At 41.7% G+C, this 22948-nt stretch overlaps 3 protein-coding genes across 4 annotated transcripts; 2 read left to right on the top strand and 1 right to left on the bottom strand.

Moving 5' to 3' along the window:
- Nucleotides 1-161: 161 nt before the first annotated feature.
- Nucleotides 162-13330, bottom strand: LOC127351579 (NAD(P) transhydrogenase, mitochondrial). 2 transcript variants are annotated; one of them, XM_051379250.1, is made up of 22 exons: nucleotides 13175-13330; nucleotides 12287-12452; nucleotides 11288-11517; nucleotides 10998-11197; nucleotides 10806-10893; nucleotides 10499-10587; nucleotides 10216-10403; nucleotides 9619-9752; nucleotides 9317-9508; nucleotides 8629-8779; nucleotides 7607-7768; nucleotides 7386-7496; nucleotides 7137-7282; nucleotides 6106-6301; nucleotides 5023-5256; nucleotides 4296-4456; nucleotides 3929-4108; nucleotides 3676-3835; nucleotides 2112-2193; nucleotides 1395-1513; nucleotides 910-1025; nucleotides 162-568 (listed from the first exon to the last, which is right to left on the bottom strand). In XM_051379250.1, the coding sequence occupies exons 2-22, from the start codon at nucleotides 12414-12416 to the stop codon at nucleotides 422-424; spliced, it is 3216 nt and encodes a 1071-aa protein (XP_051235210.1). In that variant the 5' UTR covers nucleotides 12417-12452; nucleotides 13175-13330; the 3' UTR covers nucleotides 162-421. The 2 variants fall into 2 exon arrangements, with proteins under 2 accessions (XP_051235210.1, XP_051235211.1); XM_051379251.1 differs by lacking the exon at nucleotides 13175-13330 and having other exon boundaries at nucleotides 12287-12568.
- Nucleotides 13331-14228: 898 nt separating this feature from the next.
- spata5l1 (spermatogenesis associated 5-like 1) lies at nucleotides 14229-18431 on the top strand. The gene is made up of 10 exons (XM_051379253.1): nucleotides 14229-15038; nucleotides 15141-15326; nucleotides 16008-16292; nucleotides 16379-16564; nucleotides 16755-16913; nucleotides 17028-17237; nucleotides 17337-17564; nucleotides 17659-17793; nucleotides 17950-18075; nucleotides 18209-18431. Exons 1-10 carry the CDS (start codon nucleotides 14448-14450, stop codon nucleotides 18344-18346), a joined length of 2244 nt encoding a protein of 747 aa, XP_051235213.1. The 5' UTR covers nucleotides 14229-14447; the 3' UTR covers nucleotides 18347-18431.
- A 181-nt stretch (nucleotides 18432-18612) lies between these two features.
- Nucleotides 18613-20110, top strand: cunh15orf48 (chromosome unknown C15orf48 homolog). The gene is made up of 5 exons (XM_051379284.1): nucleotides 18613-18762; nucleotides 18868-18926; nucleotides 19042-19130; nucleotides 19242-19302; nucleotides 19572-20110. The coding sequence occupies exons 2-5, from the start codon at nucleotides 18888-18890 to the stop codon at nucleotides 19638-19640; spliced, it is 258 nt and encodes an 85-aa protein (XP_051235244.1). The 5' UTR covers nucleotides 18613-18762; nucleotides 18868-18887; the 3' UTR covers nucleotides 19641-20110.
- The last annotated feature ends 2838 nt before the right edge of the window (nucleotides 20111-22948 follow it).

Raw genomic sequence — 22948 nt, 5'->3', positions numbered from 1 at the left:
TGGGGTGCTATAAAATCAGATGGGAAATAACTTTTGAATGAATATTGGTGTGACACAGACTTCTTCCTTTACGGCGTTCCCACTTTAATCCTGTGAGTATGATCTCCCTATTCAAAATCATAATATATAATGTTACAACGTGCGAGGAAATTGACTTCAGATATGTTTAAATATTTTTATTTACAAATCAGTACACGTGGTTGAGTTATTCATGTCCCATATTTTCCACAAAAAAAAAAAACTCATCTTATTAATCGTGGGCACCTTTTGTAATAGAATCACTTTTTTTTTGAAGACCCAATAAATCAGTTCTCCCAAATATATATATATGTTGAAAGCCAATGCTGGAAATATAGTAACTGTCAACCTGCCTCTGTACTTGACAACTACTTTCCATGATGGTGAGCTAATGAGGGGAACACTAGTAGAAGGTCTCTCTGATCTTGGATTGCAGGCTGTCACAGGTCTTCTTGGCATCTCCCAGCAACATTGATGTGTTGGGCTTGTAGAAAATGGGGTTATCTACTGCAGCGTAGCCCACGCCCAAGGTACGTTTCATCACGATCACCTGGAGTTAAATAAGGGCATATGGTCACTTTTTGTTCTGCACAGCTAAAAATACAGTGATACTGCTGCTGCATTGGGCTGTGCATTGGCAAGAATGTGGTGATACTATATATACCATGATACAGGGTTACGATTCAATATATTGCGATATTGTAAGCAAGGTGATGAATTTCATGAAAATAAGAGTATAAAGAACACACCACTATATGCACACAATCTATAGTGTTTTTGAGAAACAGAATATCACAAAAAAATATCGCAACAGGTTATAGTTCCATATTTTCTTACACCCCTAATGCTGCAGCAGCACAAAAAAAAAAAAAGGATGACTTAAAAACCAACCTGTTTGGATTTCCACACCTCCAGGACAGGCATGCCAGCAATAATTGAGTTTGGATCTTCTTGTGCTGCAGAATTCACAGTGTCGTTGGCTCCGATGACCAGTGTCAAGTCTGTCTCTGTGGGCCACAGACATTTACACATTTATACACAAAGACAGACAAACACACAAACCGCTAGCAAAATGCTCTGCAATTGTCCTCACTCATGTTATTGGGTTCCCCCGCACCACACTTATCTCCTCTGTCATAAACAGAACCATGTGTCTCAGACTGAATGCGGGGTTGCTAAGAAAACAAGGCTGTTGCCCTGATAACATGGCATGTCTAAATATCAAGACACAACACTGGACTGCTCCAAGTGTAGAGGGGATGCGATTATTACACATTGTTGATCTAGTATTATTATCCAATACCTTCCTGCCAAAGATATAACCATGTAGCAACAATTACTCTAACAGCTCTCTCTAGAAAAATAGGGAAAAAAACCTGGGAAATCGTCATTGATCTCATCCATCTCCAGGACCACATCATAGGGAACACCAGCCTCAGCCAAGAGGACGTTCAGCTGGCCGGGCATACGACCGGCCACTGGGTGGATACCAAACCTGTTGGAGATGGACGGAAGATATTACCGCTCATCAATACTTAACGACTGGCATTGAAAATTCACTGCTCCCTGATCAATGACGCCCTGCTGCCGCGGTGCCACAGGTACAAATGCACCTGTCTCTTTCTAAACCAGTTCAGATTTGTTAAAATATACAGAAAAACAAGCAGTGGTGGAATATTGAAAACTTTTACAAAATATTTAAGTTAAAAAATGTAAAAGTAAAATTTAAAAATCATACTTATCAAATATTATTAACAAAATGTACTTGAAACTATCAAGACTAAAAGTACTACAACTACTGCGAACTACTGTTTAGTATGTAAAATTTAATTCTGAGAATTAAGTAGTAACTGGAACATAAGGGTTGTGGAGTAAAAAAGTACAGTGTTTCACTCTGTGTGGCGTAGAAGTACAAAGTAATTATCAGAAACTTTACTTAAGTACAGTACAGTAATAAAGTAAAGGTACTTCTGTCTCTCTTTTCTTCAAGTACTAGCAAGGAGTTGCGCTGTGGTTAAAGTGTTGTGTGGATCTTCAGAGCAAAACAGAGAAGCAGCAGTAATCGATGAAGAGGTGTGAGTGAAGACAGTCACCTGACACTCTTGCCTTGTTCCTTCAGCATCTTCACCATGTCTGCAATTGGGTACTGGGCTTTGGCTGCGCACAGACCCCAACCTAAACACAAGAACATACAGACAATAAACATGCAATAGCCTAAAAAAAAAAAACCTTAATTTTAGGATATAATCAGTTTTATTTTACTGGTGTCTAGAGACCATGTAAATTCTTTCTTGGCCTACATTGGAATAAAATTCCACAGTTATTGTTCATTTTTAAATAAAAGCACGAAAATCCAGCAGGGGTTCAAAAACAATAAAACCAGTTATTCCTCGACCCTTCATTCTTTCTTTTGTCCTCCTCTCCGTGTCCTCATCTACCACAAGTCTCCTCTCTGTACTAAATCACAGTGGTTTACTGGTCTGAGAGACATTTTTCTTAGAAAAACTTGCATGTGTGGTGTGCATTTGGGTCCCCTGCGTGCAAAGAACTCCTTTCCCTGGGTCTGCATAACCCCTATTTAACCCTGGTGGTCAGGTACCTTGTAGAGTTCAGCATTACCCCTAATCGAGTTTTTTGAAGCCAGTCGTATAACCCGTATCTTCTAATTCCCCAGACAACTGGAGCCTTCTGTTTCCTCACTGCTGTGCTTTGTTGTTGACAGCGCATGGAGAAGTCTTGAGTCTGGACTCAATAGATCTTATGACTTTTCACTGTTTCTCTAATCAAACCAGCATGTTGGACCACACAGCTGTCCTTGTGTTGGTGTGGAGCCACTGGAAAACAACAGCAATCCAAGTATCCAAGAGTGGTTCCTCTTGCTCAGGTCACTCAACAACTACTCAGTTGTGAGACAAGTTTGGCTCTTTTATCTTAATAGATCCAGACACGTTCACCATCTCACACTAAAAAATTAAGCCCATCATCCTGTACTTTTATCTGACGAGCATGTACTGACACACTCACTTTATATACTATGTGTGTCACATGAAACCAGGTGGCTGTGGGATCATTTGTGGACAAACTGCTCCCTCTTGTGGTTACCATACTTCAATATTCTGACCATAATTAATGACTACCATATCAATCATTCCAAGATCCTGACTATTTCCAAATGCTTTGCGAAAGCTTCTAGCTTTCCCAGAGCTCCCGCGAAAACATTTTTGATCCGCAGTTTGGCAGAGCGGTCAAGTTCAGCCTTTTTTGTCAGGTGAAGTTAATCAGATGAGAGAGATAGCTGATGTTATTGATCTAGACTGTCTGAAAAGCTACAGCTGGACTGCAGAGGAAGAGAGTGATGAGAGAACCTGATATTAAAAAGGTTCTGATCCACCTTTGTCTTTGATGTCGACCCAAACCTCTTTCAACACCAGTCTCTACCAAAGAGTCCAGTCTTTTTCCGCAGTGTCTCCGCTGACTGCTGGGGGAGAAGCCTTTGCTACTGTATATGTATGCATGGTTTACTTATGTGTACATTTGAGTGACTAAAGTTGAGTTGTATTGTGGATAATGTAGGTACTACAATAAAGTTGGAAATGATGTTCCTGATAAATACCCAGTTGACTCACAAATGTCTTGTGCTGGATGTACAGTGTGTACCTGGTGTGATGATGATGCTGTTGGCTTCTTTGATTATGTCAATGGTCTGGTCCACATTGACCTCAGTGTGAGTGCCAACAATCTCCATGGGCTTACCGCCCGCTGTGGAGGTGGTGCCGTACCCACCCAGGATCACATTGGGCAGGGAGCGGTTCATAGCCTTGTAGGGAAGAGGACATTAACTCAGGATCAGGTAATTGTGGCGAGTATATTCTGTAAGTTCACAGATGTGGCTGGATATGCGTTTACTCACCACACACATGATGTAGGAGAGGATGGCACCGGAGGAGCCAATCAGAGCTCCGACAATCGTCATGAGATTGTTGTCTAGCAAGAAGCCCTCAGCACACAGCGCCCATCCAGAGTAGCTGTTCAACACGGTGATGACCACGGGCATGTCAGCGCCCCCGATGGCTGCTGTCAGAGTTACACCCTGTGTGGATGTACAGGAATACGACAAGTTAAAACATGTGAACTACTTAAGCCAACTTGTTTCAAAAAATGAGATATAACAATATACAAAAGAGCAGCAGCCAAGTGTGTACGATCTCCTTTAATTAAGTTTCAAAATTATTGTATAATTTCACCTCTTCTCAGCTTAGTGAATCATTGAAACTCACCATAATAGTGGAAAGCCCTGACACTCCCACTAGACACCCCATGCCAGTACCGTAGGTGGAACTGAGCATAAAGGGCACCATGCCTCCCATCGACGCCGCCATCAGACCAGCATTCAACATGTGTCTTCCCGGCAACAGCAGGGGGGCAGAGTTCAGGACGCCTACAACCAAAAACATTTTCAATAAACATTTTCAAAGAAGCCAGAAATGCTTCCCCCTCTTTTGTACGGCTAAATGGAAATAACTTGACAAGATAAAAACATGTAAACACACTTTTCTCTTAAGTGGTGTTGAGTGTCTTTGGAATCTCAAAGGAGGCCTGTGGAGGCCTCTAATCAGCTGTCTAAAGACTCTCTCCCATCCACAAATCAGACAGCAGCCCTTCATCAACCACAGCAACGCAGCCACTGCCCTGCCCTACTCATGAGAAATTACCAGAAAGCTTCTCATGTGTTCCCCTTGATCAGTTGCACTACAACGTAAATTAGTGACTGATGACACATGCACATAAACCCCCCCCGTCCTGGGTTTACCAGAGGATCTTTGGCTTTAACTGGATGAAAGAGACAATCAGCGCCAGAGGACGCAAAGCCTAGTGTGTTTATGTAGATATTAGTGTGTCTGTGTCAAATAAAGAACAAGATCAGACTAAAGGGCATAGCCTACAGACTTTAAAACGTGTCACATGCACAATATCTAAATGTACTTCTATTGTTCTATCCGTTACCTTGAAGCTTGCCGTAGGCCACCAGCGAGCCACTGAAAGTGACCCCACCAATGTAGGTGCCCAGATACGCGACGGTCTTGACCACACCGGCAGCTGGGTGAGTGTCCAGGTGGGGGAACTCAATCATGAACTCAGCGACACAGGTGAGAACAGCTGCCAGCCCTACAAGACTGTGGAAAGCTGCCACGAGCTGCGGCAAGTCTGAGATTTCAATACGCTTGGCAATGGTGAGACCTGCAGTCGAGATGAGGGGGGAGAAAAAATACAAATAAATAAAAAGGGTTTTCAGTAAATCTCATTGAGTTAATACAGTATGTCTGGCTGAGTCAAGCACCTGACACCAAACTTCTCGTGCAACATTGGTCCTAAAAACAAACGGTTAAAAACAATGGTTTAAAGGCAAACACCTGTTTTCAGTAACTTTATTCTTAATAAACTGGCCTGATCTTCAAAGCCAATCTAATGAGGCCTAATTTATGTTCGTTTTCTCAAAAACATAGAGTCAATATTTTAACACTGAGTAAACCCTCATGCTCTGCTTGTGTGTGTGTGTGTGTGTGTGTGTGTGTGTGTGTGTATAGGATGACTGCAACATCATTTATCATCACGCTTTCTTAAATGACTATTAACATGTACAACATTCACACAGGATGACGAACTCCACTCATCTCTGTAAATGGACAGGATGATTGATGTTCTGTTATGAATTAGCAAAAAATTCACACTCTTCAAAGACCGGAGGAGTCGCATGCAAGGTTAATAACGTAACTCGTACATGGTGGTCTTGTAGTTTCCTAAACAAACTGTTGGACTTCAAAAGAGCCATGCCCAAACTTTATTGATTTTGTTGCCTTTTCATTGGAGACTGAAACCTGGAGATGCCTTAATGGTAGAGAGTCTCCTTTCTATGATACAGCAAAGCACACTTCCTAGAGGCTTTACATAACAGACGACAGCAAGAACTTTGAAACCAGTTTAGGCAGTTCAAGGAATGATAATCAGGGCTTGAGAGAGCAGCACAAGAGTCCTGTTTATTTTAGTGTATGTCGATAGTAGATCCTCTAAAAGCGGAATGCTACCTACCCAGGGTCCCCCCAGTGGCCATGGCCAGAGACATCTGAGACAGCAGCTCTGGCGAAGGTTTCAGGGCACCGAGGGTGGCGGCAATCCCTCCTGCTACTCCCATCATGCCCAGAGAATTCCCCAAGCGACTGGTGCCCTGGGCAGAGAGGCCTGCCAGCGCCCCAACACAACACAAGCCTGAGCCCAAGTACATCATCTGAGGTAAAAAACACAAGTCAGGCTTATTTGTGTAGCACTTGATCACAGTTAGAATCAGAGTCACTCAACAAGTTGTTCTCAGATCATCAGTAAGGAAAAAACTAATTAAAAAGTTTAAGTGTGTAGGATTTGGTTCGATTGCAATGCCCTTGCTTCATCTTCCAATTCTACGGTGGCCGCAAAACTCACAAAAAAAACCCCAAAGGGCCTATCTAGAACAAGTATTTTGGTTTGTCTGTTTTGGGCTACTGTAGAAACACGGCGGCCTAAACAGCTCATTCTAAGGTAACGAAAACATAACAATCCTTATTTTCAAGGGATTATAACCTAATAAAAACATACCTATGATTATTATATTCCATTTCTGCCAATAGATTCATCTAAATGTTACACTCCTGACCTTTGACAAACTTAAAAGGTATGAATAAAAACGTGATTAAAATACTCATTATAGTGGTAATGCACCCAATATGCTGGTTGCTAAAATCCAAAAAGAAGGAGAAATACTCAATAGAGCTGAAATTATTAATCAATTAGTCGAACAACAGAAAATTATTGGTAATTATTTTGATAGACAATTCTTTCAAATCTTTTAAGTGTTTTTTTTGTTAGTGATGTTAGTGGATTGAATATCTTTAAAGAATCACGTTTCAGTATTCTACAATTTATAGTTTTAATAACAATGCAAACCTAAAGCTCATCAATTAAATTAAGAAACAACTGACTATGAACACAACCAAAGTGAGTACCACATACTGATTAATTTCACTGACAAACTATTTAATATGAGCTACTTCAATATATTTTAATCAGAATAAATGACATCCTGTCACCTGCTCAATGTTGTATCCAGCAGCCAGTGAGGCTCCATATCCCCCAACAAATCCAGTTGCGGGGATTGCGTACAGATAGTTGTACTCAGGAGGGTCAGTGGGGCGCTTGAACATATCCAACATCCTCTGGGTGATCAAGAAACCACCTGCATATAAACACAAAAAAAGAAATTAGACACTTAATTTGGTTGGGTGGGTAATGAATCTTATTCTGTTGTTATTTTTGTGTTTAAGTGTTTCATGTCGGACCGGCAATGTTGATGGAGGAAACAAAGGCAGCAGCGAGAGCTAGACTCTCAGGCAGGGTGGAGGGTGTGAGACCTCCACCCATCAGCACCAAACCTCCAACTGCTGTCAGACCTGACAGAGAGCACAGAAGGATTAAGACATAATGTCACAACAAACAACAAAAAACCCACCAATACCAGGGTTCTACATTTGGCCGTAAACATCTTATGTTGACTCCTGACCTGAGATGGCGTTGGTGACAGACATTAGGGGTGAGTGCAGAGCGGGCGTGACGCCCCACACAGTGTGGTATCCGACAATCCCAGACAAGCCGAAGGTGGTGACCATTTGAGTGAATGCTGCGTTTGGGGAGATGATTCCCAGAGCCAGACAGGTGGACACGCCTACAGGGAGACAGAGCAAAGCAGTTCTTGTTACTGTTGCTGTTTTTATGTTTGTTTTCACTTTTTACAGTTTTTTTTCCCCATACTGCTGTACTGGAAAAAGTGTGCAGTTTCATTTGTTTTTCAGTCCCCTTTGTACCATTAAACCAATGGAATAATTGAATAGCAAATATACTTAGACTAGGTTATACAAGTGTGATGATTCATACTTTCTCTTTAATTTCAAAAAAACTGAACTGGTATGTCATACTTTACTGAAAAATATATTCCCCGCTGTGCTTAATTATGATGAGTGTCCCATTTGGATCTAGTGAGCTTAGCAATAAAGACTCTTTTAAAAAGGGCAACACTTTCCAAATAAGATTAACCCTTTAGTCAATAAAACATCAGAAAATACTGAAAAATCTTCATCATGTCTTCCCCAAAGGGACATTTTATTGAGGTCAAATTGCTTCTTTTTGTCCAACCAACAGCCTAAACCCAAAGATACTCTGTTTACTATGATGTATGAAGCCAATCTTCACATTTAAGAGACCTAAACCATCAGAATGTTTGGCATTTTTGCTTGAAAATTTACTTAAATGATTATCAGGATAGTTGGCTTAATAGTTGATTTAAGATTCAGCTCTATTTGGAACTGCTACATATTGTATAACCACATTTTTTACATCAGAAAGAAATTATAAGAGCTGACAGCCAAAAAAAACCATTATGTTCTAAATTTCTGTTGGGGTAATTGTATAATTTAATATAAAATGATTTTTTTTAAGAGAGAAGAAACAGCCTACAAATTCCACAGAATGTAAAATAACTTCATAGCACATAAAATTGTGCTCGTGATTGGTGCATTCGTGTCTGACCTGCGGTGTAGACGCCAGCAGAGGTCATGGTGCGTTTGAAGGGAGAGATCACAGCCTTTTTCTCAGCTTCCAACTCTGCGACTGTTTTCTGTTTTACTGGGGCTGGGGGGGCTGTTTTGGGGAGAGGGGCCGGGAACATGTTCTTGCCATCCTGGACACATTAGAAAACACACCAGAGGACCAGTGTGAGAACACAGAGGACTTCCACAGAGTTTTGCGTGAGAAACAGACATCAAGACTTTGGAGTCTTGCATTGTGGGAGATCTAGCCTGGATGGTGGGAGCACTCAAAACACAAACTCATGGACCGCATAGGAGATTATACTGAACAAACAGCAATCACGAACCAGTTACCAGTGGTTTTGAAAGATAAATTCTCTTTTAAAAGGGGCCTCAATAATGCTTAGTTTAACAAGGGGTAAACTGATATGTCCTGTTGAGGTTGCATGCTTTCTTTGCCATAAACAATGTGTCAAAGCCAAAATTCCTGGAAAAGTATATTTTGAAACGTTCATAACATTCTTGCTGGGATCCAACATGAGCTATTCCCAGCTGGGACTGGGTTTTTAGTACTCATTTGGCGCAGTATCCTAGCATGACAGGATCTGACAGTTCATGCCGAAAGGGAGGGAGTGATGCCAGCAGAGATGGAGGCTGCCAGTAGACAGTTACAACAAATAAAAACCCACCTTCATAACAAGAGTCCCACGGATGACATGGTCAATTGTTCCATAGTCAAATTCCTCTGTGGGCTGATAGTGGAAGTATTCCTTGTCTGGGCTGATGGCTTTGAGGAGCTTCAGTATGTTGTTCGAATACAGAGTGCTGGCCTGGGTGGGCATGCGGCTGGGCAGGTCTGTGTAGCCAATGTGTGTTACTCCCTAGTTATTAAAAAAAAAATCTTACATTATGAGTTTATTTTACGTAGTGGTAAATACAACATAAAGACAGATGATTCCACTGATTTCTGCTGGCTAAACAGAAGCCTCACCTTATGAACGTACAGATCTCCAGGCTTGATGGTCTCAATGTTACCCCCTGCCTCTGCAGCCAAATCCACCACCACAGAGCCATCCCTCATCGACTCCACAAACTCCTTCTTGATCAGAATGGGTGCCCGCTTCCCTGCATGGGAGCAGGAAACAGAGGGACAAATGAGAGGCATCAAATGTTGATAATCTGATGCAATCTAAGAAACACATTTGACTCCCACCAGCTCCTGTGAAAAATATCTGGGGCTTTTGCTGCTAGATGATTCATTTTGTGTTCACCAGCCAATCTGAAAATAGCTTTGGCAGGTAATGAACAGGTAGGTGGTTTATCCAAGTTTTTTCCTGCAATCGGCTGTCAAACGGGGATTAATGAGTGTAGCCGCTAAACCAAAATAATAAACTAACAGAGGCTGAAAGGCTCAACTCACTTGCAGAGTTAGGTGGTAATTATCAGAGGGTTCATCCCTACGAAGGAATCCCTTTCATATTAGTGATTTGGTTCAAAGTTACGATGCAAAAAATGTTGATTAAAGCAGCTTTAAAACACCAAAAGATAAAATACAAGAGGGGAAGAAAAAGGAACCAGCGTGACTGACCTGGAATCAGAGCAGTGGTGATGACAATGTCGACCTCTTTACACTGCTTTGCAAAAAGGGCCATCTCAGCCTCAATGAACTCCTTAGACATCTCTTTGGCATAACCTCCAACCCCTTCGCCAGACTCTTTCAAGTCTACTTCTAAAGGCTCGGCCCCAAATGACTTGAACTGCTCCAGGGCTGCAGGCCTGACAGTAAATAAATCATGGTCACAATCATGATAATCACCAACCAACCATCGTCACTGAGGCTGAGACATAATTTCATTTTTTCCATCTTATACCTGGTGTCAAATCCTCTGACTATGGCTCCCATCGATTTGGCTGCTCCTGCTGCTGCCAAACCAGCCACTCCACCTCCAATAACCAGGATCTGTGTATAACAGACACGAGGGAGACTGACATGGTGCATTTCGACACATTTTATTTGAGGTGCATTTTTTAAAAAAAAGAAACGAGTATTTGTTTTGTGTTTAAATGAAAATAAAATAAAAATTTGATTAAAAAAAATAAAAAAAAAAGGAACGACTGTGGGAAGTCGGAGATCATTCATGTTGACTTCCATATATGCAGTAAAATGTAGACAATTACCTTAGCTGGGGGTACTTTTCCTGCCGCTGTGATCTGACCAGTAAAGAACCTGCCAAAGTGGTTGGCAGCCAGAACCACAGCCTTGTACCTATAAAACAAACACTAAAGTCAAATTTACTGTAAAGAAACATTTCCTGAATGGCTACAAACATATGAATCTGCATGTAAATATATACGTATGGTTTCTCTTACCCGGCGATGTTAGCCATGGAGCTGAGTGCATCGTAGCCCTGTGCGATGGTGACTCTGGGCACCTGGTCCATGGCCAGCACAGTGCTCTGCCTCTCTGACAGCTTCGCCATCAGCTCTGGATTCTGTGCTGGATAGATGAAGCTCACCAAGGTGGAGTTTGGCTTCAGGAGGTTTATCTCGCTCAAACTGGGGGCTCGAACCTAAGGCAGAAAAAGGATGTTACAGGAGCAGAAATTCAATAACGTGGATTCTGGCCCAGAATTTGCCCAATCGGTGCATCCCCAACGAACCTTAAGGACCAGGTCTGAGCCGAGGGCTCCCTTGACGTCAGTGATGGAGGCTCCAGCATCTTTGTAATGCTGATCAGAGAACTTGGATTCCTCTCCAGCCCCGCTCTCCACCTGCACCTGGAAGCCCTGTTTGACCAACGCCTCCACCCCCGCAGGGGACAACGCTACACGACGCTCATTCTGTAGCGTCTCCTTAGGAACGCCGACCATCACTTCCTTGTAGAGCACACCTAGACACACAGACATACTGATAGCTGAGTCTGCAGTATATAAAACACATTAACAGGTATTTATGGTTGTTATCAGATGAATATTTTCATACAAAGAAAGATCACTTTTTATTAATTTATCTTTTTGTGCTACAACAGGAGAACATGTGTGTATGGCCAAGGTTGTGTGGCTGGAACCAGTATCAGGTTACACATTTCTCTCCATACACGGCATGTTGACCTCGCCACCATGGAGACATTATTAGCAGGTGATTGGCTCTGAGCCAGCACACACAGAGAGGCCTACACTCCCACACAGACACGCTCAAAAATTCAAACTTAAAAGCACTCAGTAACTCGCAAAGACTTTCACAAACACTCGGTGACAAGTGCCCTGCGGACAGCACGGACTACATAAATAAATGTCTGTGAAGAGAATCTGTCAAACAGCAGTTAAACTTTTGCATGTCACCTTTAAGTGACCTCTCATATGCTCTTACATGTTAGCTCCTACAGCTCAGTGCGCATAGCCACTGCCTGGTTCACTACAGCCTTTCCCTATTTTGGGAACATCTCTAGAAACCTGCTGCATACAGTTCATGATCTGTGGAGTTTTTCCACTCTTCTGGCCAGAGGGAGCGTGTCCTTGAGTGAACTATGATGCTCTCATTCCTGAACTCAGACACAGAGGAAATCCAAACCAAAGAAAGCATGCAGACCCAGGCGGTCCTCTGTGAAAAATATTAGAAAGTTAAGCTTAGAGATTTTAATAGAGCTGTACATTTCCTACCTCTGGAGGCCTTTTGGTCCCATAATACAGGGAAAGTCCTGAAATGCCTCCTTCCAGGTAACTTCTGCCGAACCCCTCGCTGGAACAAAACGACAGAAGAGCTGGAGATGCAGCGCAGGAGGGTCGACATGGCCACTGAGCGTCCGCCCTGAGACTCCCTCTGGCTCTTGAATATGAACACAAACAAGTAGTGGTAGATGATAAGTTAACACTACTTCTGCTGTCAAATAACAAAGCACATTATAATCCCCCCCCCTACACAAGAAGTTCCTGTGCCACACACACACACACTCAGGTGGTCTGTGTTGTAAGGCCTACAGACAGCAGTGTGACATTTCAGCTCTGCAGGACACGACGCACCCACGCAGGGCCCAGGGTTGATTACACACTCCGGGCTTGTTCGCGAGATCTGGAATTATGACGGCACAGGAGGGGGAAACTGTGCCAAGTCTGGCCTGGTTGTTGTTTTGAGCCCGAGCAGAGAGAACCGGGCAGAGAAATCAGTGTTCAGATAAAAATGTTTGGTGCTAGAGGGGAGACAGACAGACCTCCAGACACAGACACACACACCTTCTTACACAAGAAAACTATCTAAAAAAAAAAAAAAAAAAGGAAAGAAAAGGTTGTTTACAATAACTCATCTCTCAGAAAACACAATATTTCATTACCAACAAACAAGTAACAGTGGAAACTTGTAGTAATCTGCTTGGTGTTTTGATTTCTGAGTCAGACTTGTTGTTCCTGAGCCTGTATTTGTTACATTCCCCCCCAATTCATCCACTGACTCACACAGTCAATCAGTGTCCTTCATTCTCTACCTTTTACTATAATTCATTCATAAATTTAAGTATTTGTTGATTGAGTAGTGAGGCTTTTTCTCAGACTTGCCTTTCAGGTCTGCAGAAAGAGCAGGTTCAACTTTCCCCTCAGCAGCAGGGTCACCTGTGAGACGTCCTACCCCAAATCCCCTCGTCTGCTCGCAGGAACAGACAGACGACCTTCCGCAGTTTCGATATCACTGCCCGCACTATTTATATATAAATAGCAAACCATGTGACCTTACTCATGACCACCCTTGAAGCAGATAAACTCCCTGAAGCCGCTGCTTAAAACTCTGCCAGACTTCCTGCGAATTAAAGGCTGGATTAACATGTTTTTCAGATATAGTGTCCATTTATTTATTTATTTATTTATTTATTTATTTATTTATTTTTAAAAGGTATGCTTTAGATGGTCGAACGTCCCTCTCGTTTTTTTATGCAGCTTTAAAATAATAATTATGTTAAAGCAGCACAAACACATAATTGCATTGAATAGCCATGTGTTTTTTTTTATATATATATATATATTTACTGTATTTTCTTTTCTGTACACAAGGTGACGCCAAAGAAACGTGTAAGACTAAGAAATGGTTGGACGACCATGACTATTTGCTTGCTTTCTCTACTGTAAATCATTAAATAAGTCTAAAGGTTATTCCACCCACACCACCTTGATATCAAACTATTATTTAAACATAAATTATATATATATAAATGAAGTATTTTTTTTAAGTTGTGATTTTTTTTTATGGTTACATTTTAATCGCAACATGGAGACTTTTCCAACAACAGTGACACAGATAATTTACGAATAAATAATACAAATCAATACAAAAAAGGAGAAACACTACGGGGATTATCATATGGACTATAGTGAAGACTTAAACGTGTTTTGGCATTAATTTATTAACAAGTAGCTAATGATTTTAAAAAAAAACTTTATGAAAGGTAGCCTAAAAAAACATGACTTTTTTTCCCCCAAATATGGCCTAAATAAAGAAAAATAATAAATATATAAATTGTCTTTCATTATAACCCTAAAATGATTTCTCTTTGTAAATTCACAATAATAGTAATACTTTGCGAAGCGGAAACCGGGCTCAGGGAAACGTTTTTGTTGGCCCTCTCCTTTGTAACGCCACATGGATATTTTGTAAACAACAGCTCGTCGCTCTGCTCCTTTAGCACCTCTAATGCTAACAGCACGTTGGCCACCATTCACTAGTGTCATCCTTTTTATCTGGTAGGAAACTATGTCACTGTTTCTACACTGGTAAGCCTGAACTTCACTGTTATTATGAAGGTACGTCAGTGACTCTGGGGGCTGCTGGTGGACCGGGATGTCTGTGAGGCTGCTGTCAGTGGATCCATCAGACCGGGGCTCTCAGAGATGCAGACTGGGTCCAGGCTTGATGTCCGCGCTGGGTTTGAGTCTGGGCTCCCCTCTGCTGGTGTCTGTTCCCGGGGGAAGCTGCCTGTGCATCGCCTGGCCCCGGGCTGACCTGGCAGAGGGCTTCTTGCAGATGGACCTGAAATGTTCCTCTCCCAGTCTGATCTCTCAGCCGCCCACACATCTCAACCTGGACCCTGGCCAGCTCACACCGGTACCCTGCCCCAAGCTCAAAGCTGTTAAAGTAACCGTGGTGGTCCAGAGTGTTGATTTTAAGAAACACACACCTCCTCGCCTTGTTCATGAGCTTGTGAAAGACATGCTGAAAGGAGTATATGTCCACAAGGAGCATGTGATAAACCTGGAGGATTTGGATACAGATATTAGATATGTTGTTATTGAAAGCATCAATCTGGATTCTGCCAGTTCTGGGTTGATCACCTCAAAAACTGGTGTGGAGATAGCTGGCATCCAGACGGTCCAACATTACAGGAGCCAGCTGCAGGACCAGCACACGGTCCCACTGGGAGGTCTGGAGGAGGTCGGCTTATATTCACTGTAATGACATTATTGATATTTCTCCAGAGTGTGAATTCCCACTCTGTGACACCTACATTTTTTTTTTTTTTTTACTGTTTCTTAGGTGAGTGCCTCCCTGAGAGAGATGCTGCAGCTGCCCCTGCTCTATCCAAGCACCCTGAGCTCTCTTGGTGTGTCGTGTCCCAGAGGTGTGCTCCTGGTGGGGCCTCCAGGTGTGGGCAAGACCCTGTTGGTCCGCAGAGTGGTGGGGGAGGTGGGGGCCAGCCTGGTGCTGGTCAGAGGGCCGGAGGTAAAAAAAAAATAATGTCAATGAAATCCTTGTGTTCACATTACGTTTTTATGGTAAACATTTCCATATTTTCAATCACAGTATGTGTAATTCTATTTAGCAAAACATGTTGACAGTCCAATATTGACAGACGTCACAAAAAAGCTCAGATATTTAAGGCTAAAATACATATTTAGTACTATATAACTGGATTATTTGTGATATAACACCAGTCAGCACTGCTGTGTTTAATCATATACAGGCATAACAGCTAATCTTAACTGCCCCATAACCAAATTACAAGAGTATTTGATCATTTCCATCAAGAGTTGCAGCAATCCATGTACATTTGCTTATTTACGGTATTGAATTCTACCATATTAGTGTTCTTTGTTCAAAAAATTAAATTTAAGTTTTGTTTTTGAAAAATATAATAACCAAAACCAACCGTCTGTTTTCATCAGTCAATGGTTTTCATTCATTTAACGGTCACTGTAACTTATAACAACAATAACAAAAATACTCATAATATCATATACTGTAAAATTATATTTTTAGGATTATCGTAATGTGAAAATGTAAAAACCTTTCAACCCTATTTTCTCTGAAAGCAATCCACCCTTATTAACAAGTATTCTAAAATAATGCTGCTCCAATGAAAATATGAAAATACCTGAATGAGAATGGGAATGATTATTTCAGGTAGTGGGATCACGGCCCGGTGAGAGTGAGGAGAAGTTGCGCGCTGTGTTTGACCGGGCTCGATCCACAGCCGAAGAGGGTCCGTGTGTGCTGTTTTTCGATGAGCTGGACTCTCTGTGTCCGAAGAGAACCGGGTCATCTGCACCAGAGAACCGCCTGGTTGCTCAGCTTCTCACGCTGATGGACGGGATAAATCAGTCCGATCGCTTCCTCATCGTCGGAGCCACCAACCGGCCGGACAGCTTAGACCCAGCACTGCGCAGGCCTGGGAGATTTGACAGAGAGGTACGGATGATGAAACATATAACCCAATACGTAATAATAAATACAAATATATCTCTGAGGCATGGAATTTTTCGACTTTCCTTCAGGTTATCATTGGAGCTCCCACCTTGCAGCAGAGAAAAGACATCTTGTCTGTTCTGTGTGCGAGGATGCCGGTGTGTCCCAGTGTGGACATGGCAGAGCTTGCACAGAGAACTACGGGCTATGTAGGAGCAGACCTCAGCGCCCTGTGCAGGGAGGCTGCCATGCACGCGATACGGGAGAACTCAAAGGTAATAAAGCAGTTAGGCAATGTATCATACAGAAACAAAATACTAATATTCTATTACTTCCCTCAGACCTGCATGTATCAAGATATTTAAAGGGTGCATTGCAGTTCACACAGTCTCAAATCTGTCTCGAGGTACTGTGATCTTTTTTCTCTGCTTTACAGATTTGCCTGCTTGTTATTGTTGTTTGCAGGGTTCAAGAGAGCAGGCCGTGGATATGAAGCACTTCCAGGAGGCCCTGAAGTCGGTGCGTCCCTCCTGCCTGCGGAGCAGCCTGGGCAGGATGGACCTCTCTCCAATCTCTTGGGAGCAGATTGGAGGCCTGGATGAGGTCAAACTCAAACTAAGACAGGTAAATAAGTGGCATTGCTTTGTACAACGTAACATGGAAAGCGTTGTCACCTGAGCTTTTTCACTATTAAAGGCTGATTTTACATCTGTCCCCTCTTGTGTCTGAACGTCAAAGAGTATCGAGTGGCCGATGAGATACCCCGAGGCATTTGTTCGTCTGGGTCTGAATCGGCCCCGCGGCGTTCTGCTCTACGGACCTCCAGGATGTGCAAAGACGACTCTCGTCAAGGCTGCAGCCTCCTCATCTCACTGTGCCTTCTTGTCTGTCAGTGGTGCTGACCTCTACTCTCCTTACGTCGGAGACTCGGAGAAAGCTTTAGCACAGGTACTTTATTTTAATGGTCTGTAAAAACACCAGCTGCTGTGTTTGTTTCCTCCTGTCTGTTTCATCCATAAACACCTGCACCTGTCTGTCCACTCGTAGCTGTTTCGCCAGGCGCGGGCCTGTGCTCCCTGCATCCTGTTCCTTGATGAGATTGACTCTCTGATTGGCTCGCGGTCAAGCAGTCAGGCGACTAACAGCGTACAGACACGCCTCCTTTCTGTGCTCCTGAATGAGATGGATGGGGTTGGCCTGAAGACGCTGGAGAGGAGAGGGACGGAGAAGATCCTCCAGGCAGAGGGAGTGGAGGAGAGTCACACACAGGAACAGGTCAGATATTATGGAGGCTGTCATTCCTCCTTTGGTTGCTTAACACACACACATCTGATGAGTATGAGGTGACACTTTATTTGCTCTTTGATAGTTGGACTGCCAGGAAGTATGCAACAAAGATGTGATGGTTATAGCTTCCACAAACAGACCTGATTGCTTAGACAGTGCACTCCTCAGACCTGGCAGGCTGGACCACATCATCTATGTCCCACCACCTGACCAGCAGGTAAGTTATTTGTCTCAGGAGAATAAAAAATGTAAGAAATAACCAAAGTTTTTAGAAGTCATTCAAAAGATTATAAACCATGCATTTTTATCAGTGTATCTTTTATTAGCTAACCTTCAACTAACCTCATATATATGTCTCATTCTCTGTGTCCAGGCTCGTCTTTACATCCTGAAGGTGTGTACAGAATCAATGCCCGTGGGTGCTGATGTGTGTCTGGAGGAGCTGGCCGCAAAGACCGAGCTTTACTCTGGAGCTGACCTGGAAAATCTGTGTAAAGAGGTAACGTGAAGCACACAGCCAAAGGCCTTATCTTCGTTCACATGGCTATTAAAACTGTAATCCTGTTCCTAAATGTTGACATAGACAAACAGATGGAGTAGGAAGACATTAATAAAATGTTTTTGTTTTCCAGGCTGCTTTGTTGGCGCTCCAAGAGGAGAACATGGAGGCTTCTGTCATCAAACACACATACTTCCTCCGGTCCCTCAGCAAAATGAGCCCCTCTCTCACTGCCCAGCAGATCCACACATATCAAACATCTCCCAGATGACAAAACACATATGACCATGGCCTCTGCATTGATACATTGTATTATTACACAAGAATTGGTTTTAAATAAAAATCGTAAAACTTGACCTTGTGTGTCTGGTATTTTTCCTTGTTTTATTGTCACCGACAAGCACTAAAAAACAGTTAATGTTTGAGATCCACATTCCAAGCCATCCACCAGCCATTGACTTTCAGTTTTCAAATGTGGCCACCAGATGGTGCTGCAGACTTAGAAAATGTATTGATCATCAGTAGTGTGACTCAGTTGATAAATTGGTATCCACTGGTGCATTTCGGTGCAGGAAGCGCTGTCTGTCTACGTGCCTTTCATCTCGTACTACCTCACATCCAGCCTACATCAGCCGGGTTCACATGATGCTGCGCTAAGTGCAGTTAAGGACTTCGCAGCAACAACAGGTGAGACCTGCCACACACAGCTGCCTTTATTACTTGGTGACATTAATTCACCAAATGGACTCCCATCCTTGTTGTTGAGTGGAAATATGATTATTTTCTCTTCAGGTACTTCAGAGTTTTGAAAAATGTCTGGATTTTTCCAAATGTTGAGAAAGAAAAAGGAGGTGAGCTGTTTACATTTTTACTATGTTCAAAGTGATTTTGTATTTTTTTTTATTTTGTAGGATATTTAAGTATGATGATGCATATTTAAAAAATTATATTTTTTATGTGTTTCAGCTGATCCCTCTGATAGGGTTCATGGCTTTTGCAGCAACAGGAGCCACCTCCGCTGCTCTCTACTTTCTATTTACTAAAACTGATGTTATGTGAGTGTTATTGTACTTAATATTTTGACAAAATCATTATATTACTCTGTATTTATTTTCTAATAAAAAGTGCTCTTTTTCATACTTTATTCTGACACTCACTATTTTTAGTTTGAATAAGACCAAAAACCCAGAACCATGGGAAAGAGTGGACCCATCAAAACCCCAAAAGGTAACATTCTTAATAAGCCTTTTTTTAATCCTTATTGACACTTGAAAACAAGCACAATCGTCCAGCCACCAGCAGCAATCTGCTGAGTCACTGAGAAAGAAATGTTATCAAACTAGTGCCAGTCTGCTTCTGTGACATCAGATAGTAAAGCTGTTCATGTTGGTGACACCACCGTGCAGTTACTCATGTTACCTGTCACTTTAAGTTGGTGTAACACTTGCAAATGGGTCAGAAGAAGTCTCATTTTTATTTCTGGCACTTTCCTGCAGCTCATCACCATCAATCAGCAGTGGAAACCAGTGGATGAGCTGCAGCTGGTGAAGAGCATCACCAAGTAAAAAGGGCAGGCATCTCCTTGAAAGATCCCCCAGTCTGACTACCTGCCTGCCCCCCATCAGTCTAACAGAATCCTTTCTGCACAAACTAGGATGCTTTAACACTCAGTGTGCGGAAATGCTTCTGCTCCACTGGTGGGGTTTCACCCTGCTGTGTAGTGGCCCAGGTCAAGGACATCCATCCACAACAATAGAAAACTATGGTAAAAGATACTCATGCTGCCATAAAGTTGTAGGTGAAAGAAAGACTATCTTACTCTGAGTTTCTGTGATTACTGTTAGAGAGATTTATATTGAACAGGTTGTGTTGCATTTCATTTGACCACTGTCAAGTTTGTCGTCACAGCAACGCAGATGCTCTTACTGTAGTAGTTACAGTAAGTGAATGTACGATAGTGTCTAAGTGTAAAAGACACAACATGTAAGTAATGTACTGTATAGTGTCAATAAAGTATTATTGTGATCATGTTTAACAGCCTTCATCAGTGTTTCCTTTGTTCTCATAAGTAGAAAGTAGAAAGATGTTTATGCAGGAATATTCATATTAATGTCTTAAGACTGATATTCATAGTCTGCTCTGTTATAAAGCTAAAAGTTGCATCTCTCTTTTTAATGAAAATACATCACAAAACATAATAAAAGGATAAAACTAACAATGAATTGATCCCACTAACAAATACTGAATGTGTGGCCTGATGAGCCATTGACCTCGAATGACCTTCAGAGCAAACGTTTTTACTGAACATAGTAGGAAGAGCCCAGGTGTTACTAATTCACTAAACCTGATCCAGGGTCCATTCATTATATTCAAGTGCCATCATTGATTTTATTATTTACACCTGAGCCTTTCCTGCTGTGACATGTCAAAGTGTCTTCTGTGAAAGAGGTCTTGGTAAAAGTGAGACAAGATCTACCACATACGGTATATATAATATAAATAAATTTCCCAATATATTTAACAGTCCTTTTAAAGATTTATGTCTCTGGTAGCAACAACTGAGCTTCTGGCTGCGTGCCACGTGCCAGCCGGGGGAAGTCAGATTGTCTTGAGAAACTGACTGTGTGCTTTGTTGATTTTAGTATTTTCCTGGTATTTGTTGACAATAAGAAAGATTCACGTCAGCCTGATCTTTCATGTTTAATACATCATTAAATAGACTTTGTTCACCACAGACAGCTTGATTTACTAGAAAGGGCATAAGTGTAATTAATAACAATAACAGTAGCTCCTTTCCATGTAGGTGTCCAAGTTAAACATGCCAGCAAGACAACATGCACAATAGCAGTTCCCTAGAAAAGGCACGCCCAAATGGAACGCAGCCATTATTGATTTTATTATATCCACCTGTGCCTTTCCTCAAAATGACTGCGGTGCAAAAGGTCTAATGCTTAAATGAGTAGATTTTAAGATTAAGATTAAATCTTATTTTCTAATTGACATTAAGAGGTTCCACATGATCTCTATCAGCAGTAAGTTTAGCAAGCTGTGATTTTTAATGTGTTTATTTGTATCATCTCCAAATCCATGGCTTTTAGGTTGATTGACTGATTGATAATATTTATTTGGTTATTAAAAACACAGAATAGCTCTCCACATTTTACTTAAAAGATGCAGTCATTGTTTGTTTGAATGTCGCTTACAGAAAAGAAAATGGTGAGATGTTGCCAGCTAGGACAGCTGTAAAGTAATTACTGCCATCCAAGCAATAGGCAAATGCACTCATCTGCTTAGTTTATGGCTGCGTGGGCTTTCAGTGCTCCCATTGTGTTTCATAATCAGAGACAATCCTTTTAACGTCCATCTCGTATCTCAGAAGAGAGCAAAAACATGAGGAAAAAAAACCTTTCCTCCTACAGCGTCTGACCATTGCACTGTCTGGCAGGCACGACCTACTGGACTGTTGGCTGCACTGTTAATCTGAAAGGACTTTTCTTGCATTATTAAACACTAAACAAAGGGTGTGAAGGGAGAAAGAAAGAGGGAGAGGCATGGCTATGGTTTCCTGGTTTATCAGAGTAGCTCTTTTTTATCAAGAAGCCCTTTCCCTATTTGGTTTCTCTTACATGCTAGGTTGTACATGCAAATGTCAGCATGGGTGTTTCACAGTTTATTTTCTTCCTCTTTACTGTTATTGTTTATCTGTTTTTATTATTATTATTTTAAGTGCTAGAAGCTTCCCTGTCACATTTCATAGCTTATAGGACGTAGTCTCTCTTTACGGATGGAGGGCCTTTTCAGTGCTCTTGTATCACATAGTCAAATAATATGATAATGTGTGTGTGGCAGATATGTGCATACTACAGTCAGAACTTAACTTGACCTGTCAAGCTAAGAGCAAGTGAAAGGTTATTTAGGGAAACAATGACAGAGGAAGGATGTAGTGCGTGTGATGTCGGAATTTGTGTACGTGACTGGGTCACAGACCATGTGACCAGAAAGTGAAGCAGGTATAACTCTCACGATGCACGAGAAGAGAGAGATGGAATTTCCCATGTGTTATCAGTGATACACTCCAATGCTGTAACTATGAAAATATTTTCTGAAAGTTAACTCTCTTGAACTGTAGACTGTTGACTTGTAGTCTAAACAACATATGCCGATTTTTTTCTGTAGTGTAACTGGTTTGGGCACTAGAGACTGAGAGGTGTTACTACTCCCGTTTATGGTTCTCTAGAGTAAGGTAGGGCAATCAGGTGGATGCTGTAAACTATTGGGTGCACTGTAATACAAAGAGGAGTTGCCCTTGGTTCAGTGGCTTTATGTTAACCCAGATGTTGCCTGGAAACAGAGACACTCCCAGTTTACTTATGTTGTCAATAATAAACCCCTGATATGTCTACATTTGAATATGAAACTTGTCCTGTGTAAAGAGCTTCATGGTTACGTGGTGAATATATATATACAGTGTGTCTTACATAATTATGTTTAGGCTTTTGTATTTTTTCATATTTAACTCTAGATAATTATTCAGCATTATCAGCTTTGACAAGGCAAATTCACCCATCTTTCATTTTTCATGTCTGTTTGTTCATAATGTGTAGAGCATTCATTGTGTAAAGAACAAGGTGTGTTTTATGCTACTTTCCAGCCCATGTGTGTAATGCACACTATATATATGCATGTTATCTTATCAAAATGATCATGTCACAAAAGATTATTGTAGATGTACCCCACCTAGTGTTAAAAAGTGACAACAACATACCCAGCACACAAAACTATGAAGTCATCTCAACCACTTCAAATTCATTGCTCATTAAATTAGACGTATATGGACTAAGATGGGTCCAACGTCTGCAATCAGTGACCAATT

The sequence above is a fragment of the Dicentrarchus labrax genome, unplaced genomic scaffold (genome assembly GCF_905237075.1).
Source record: "Dicentrarchus labrax unplaced genomic scaffold, dlabrax2021, whole genome shotgun sequence".
NCBI classification, from domain to species: domain Eukaryota; kingdom Metazoa; phylum Chordata; class Actinopteri; family Moronidae; genus Dicentrarchus; species Dicentrarchus labrax.
The sequence above is the reverse complement of the archived record's forward strand: the minus strand, read 5'-3'. Positions and strand labels throughout refer to the sequence as shown.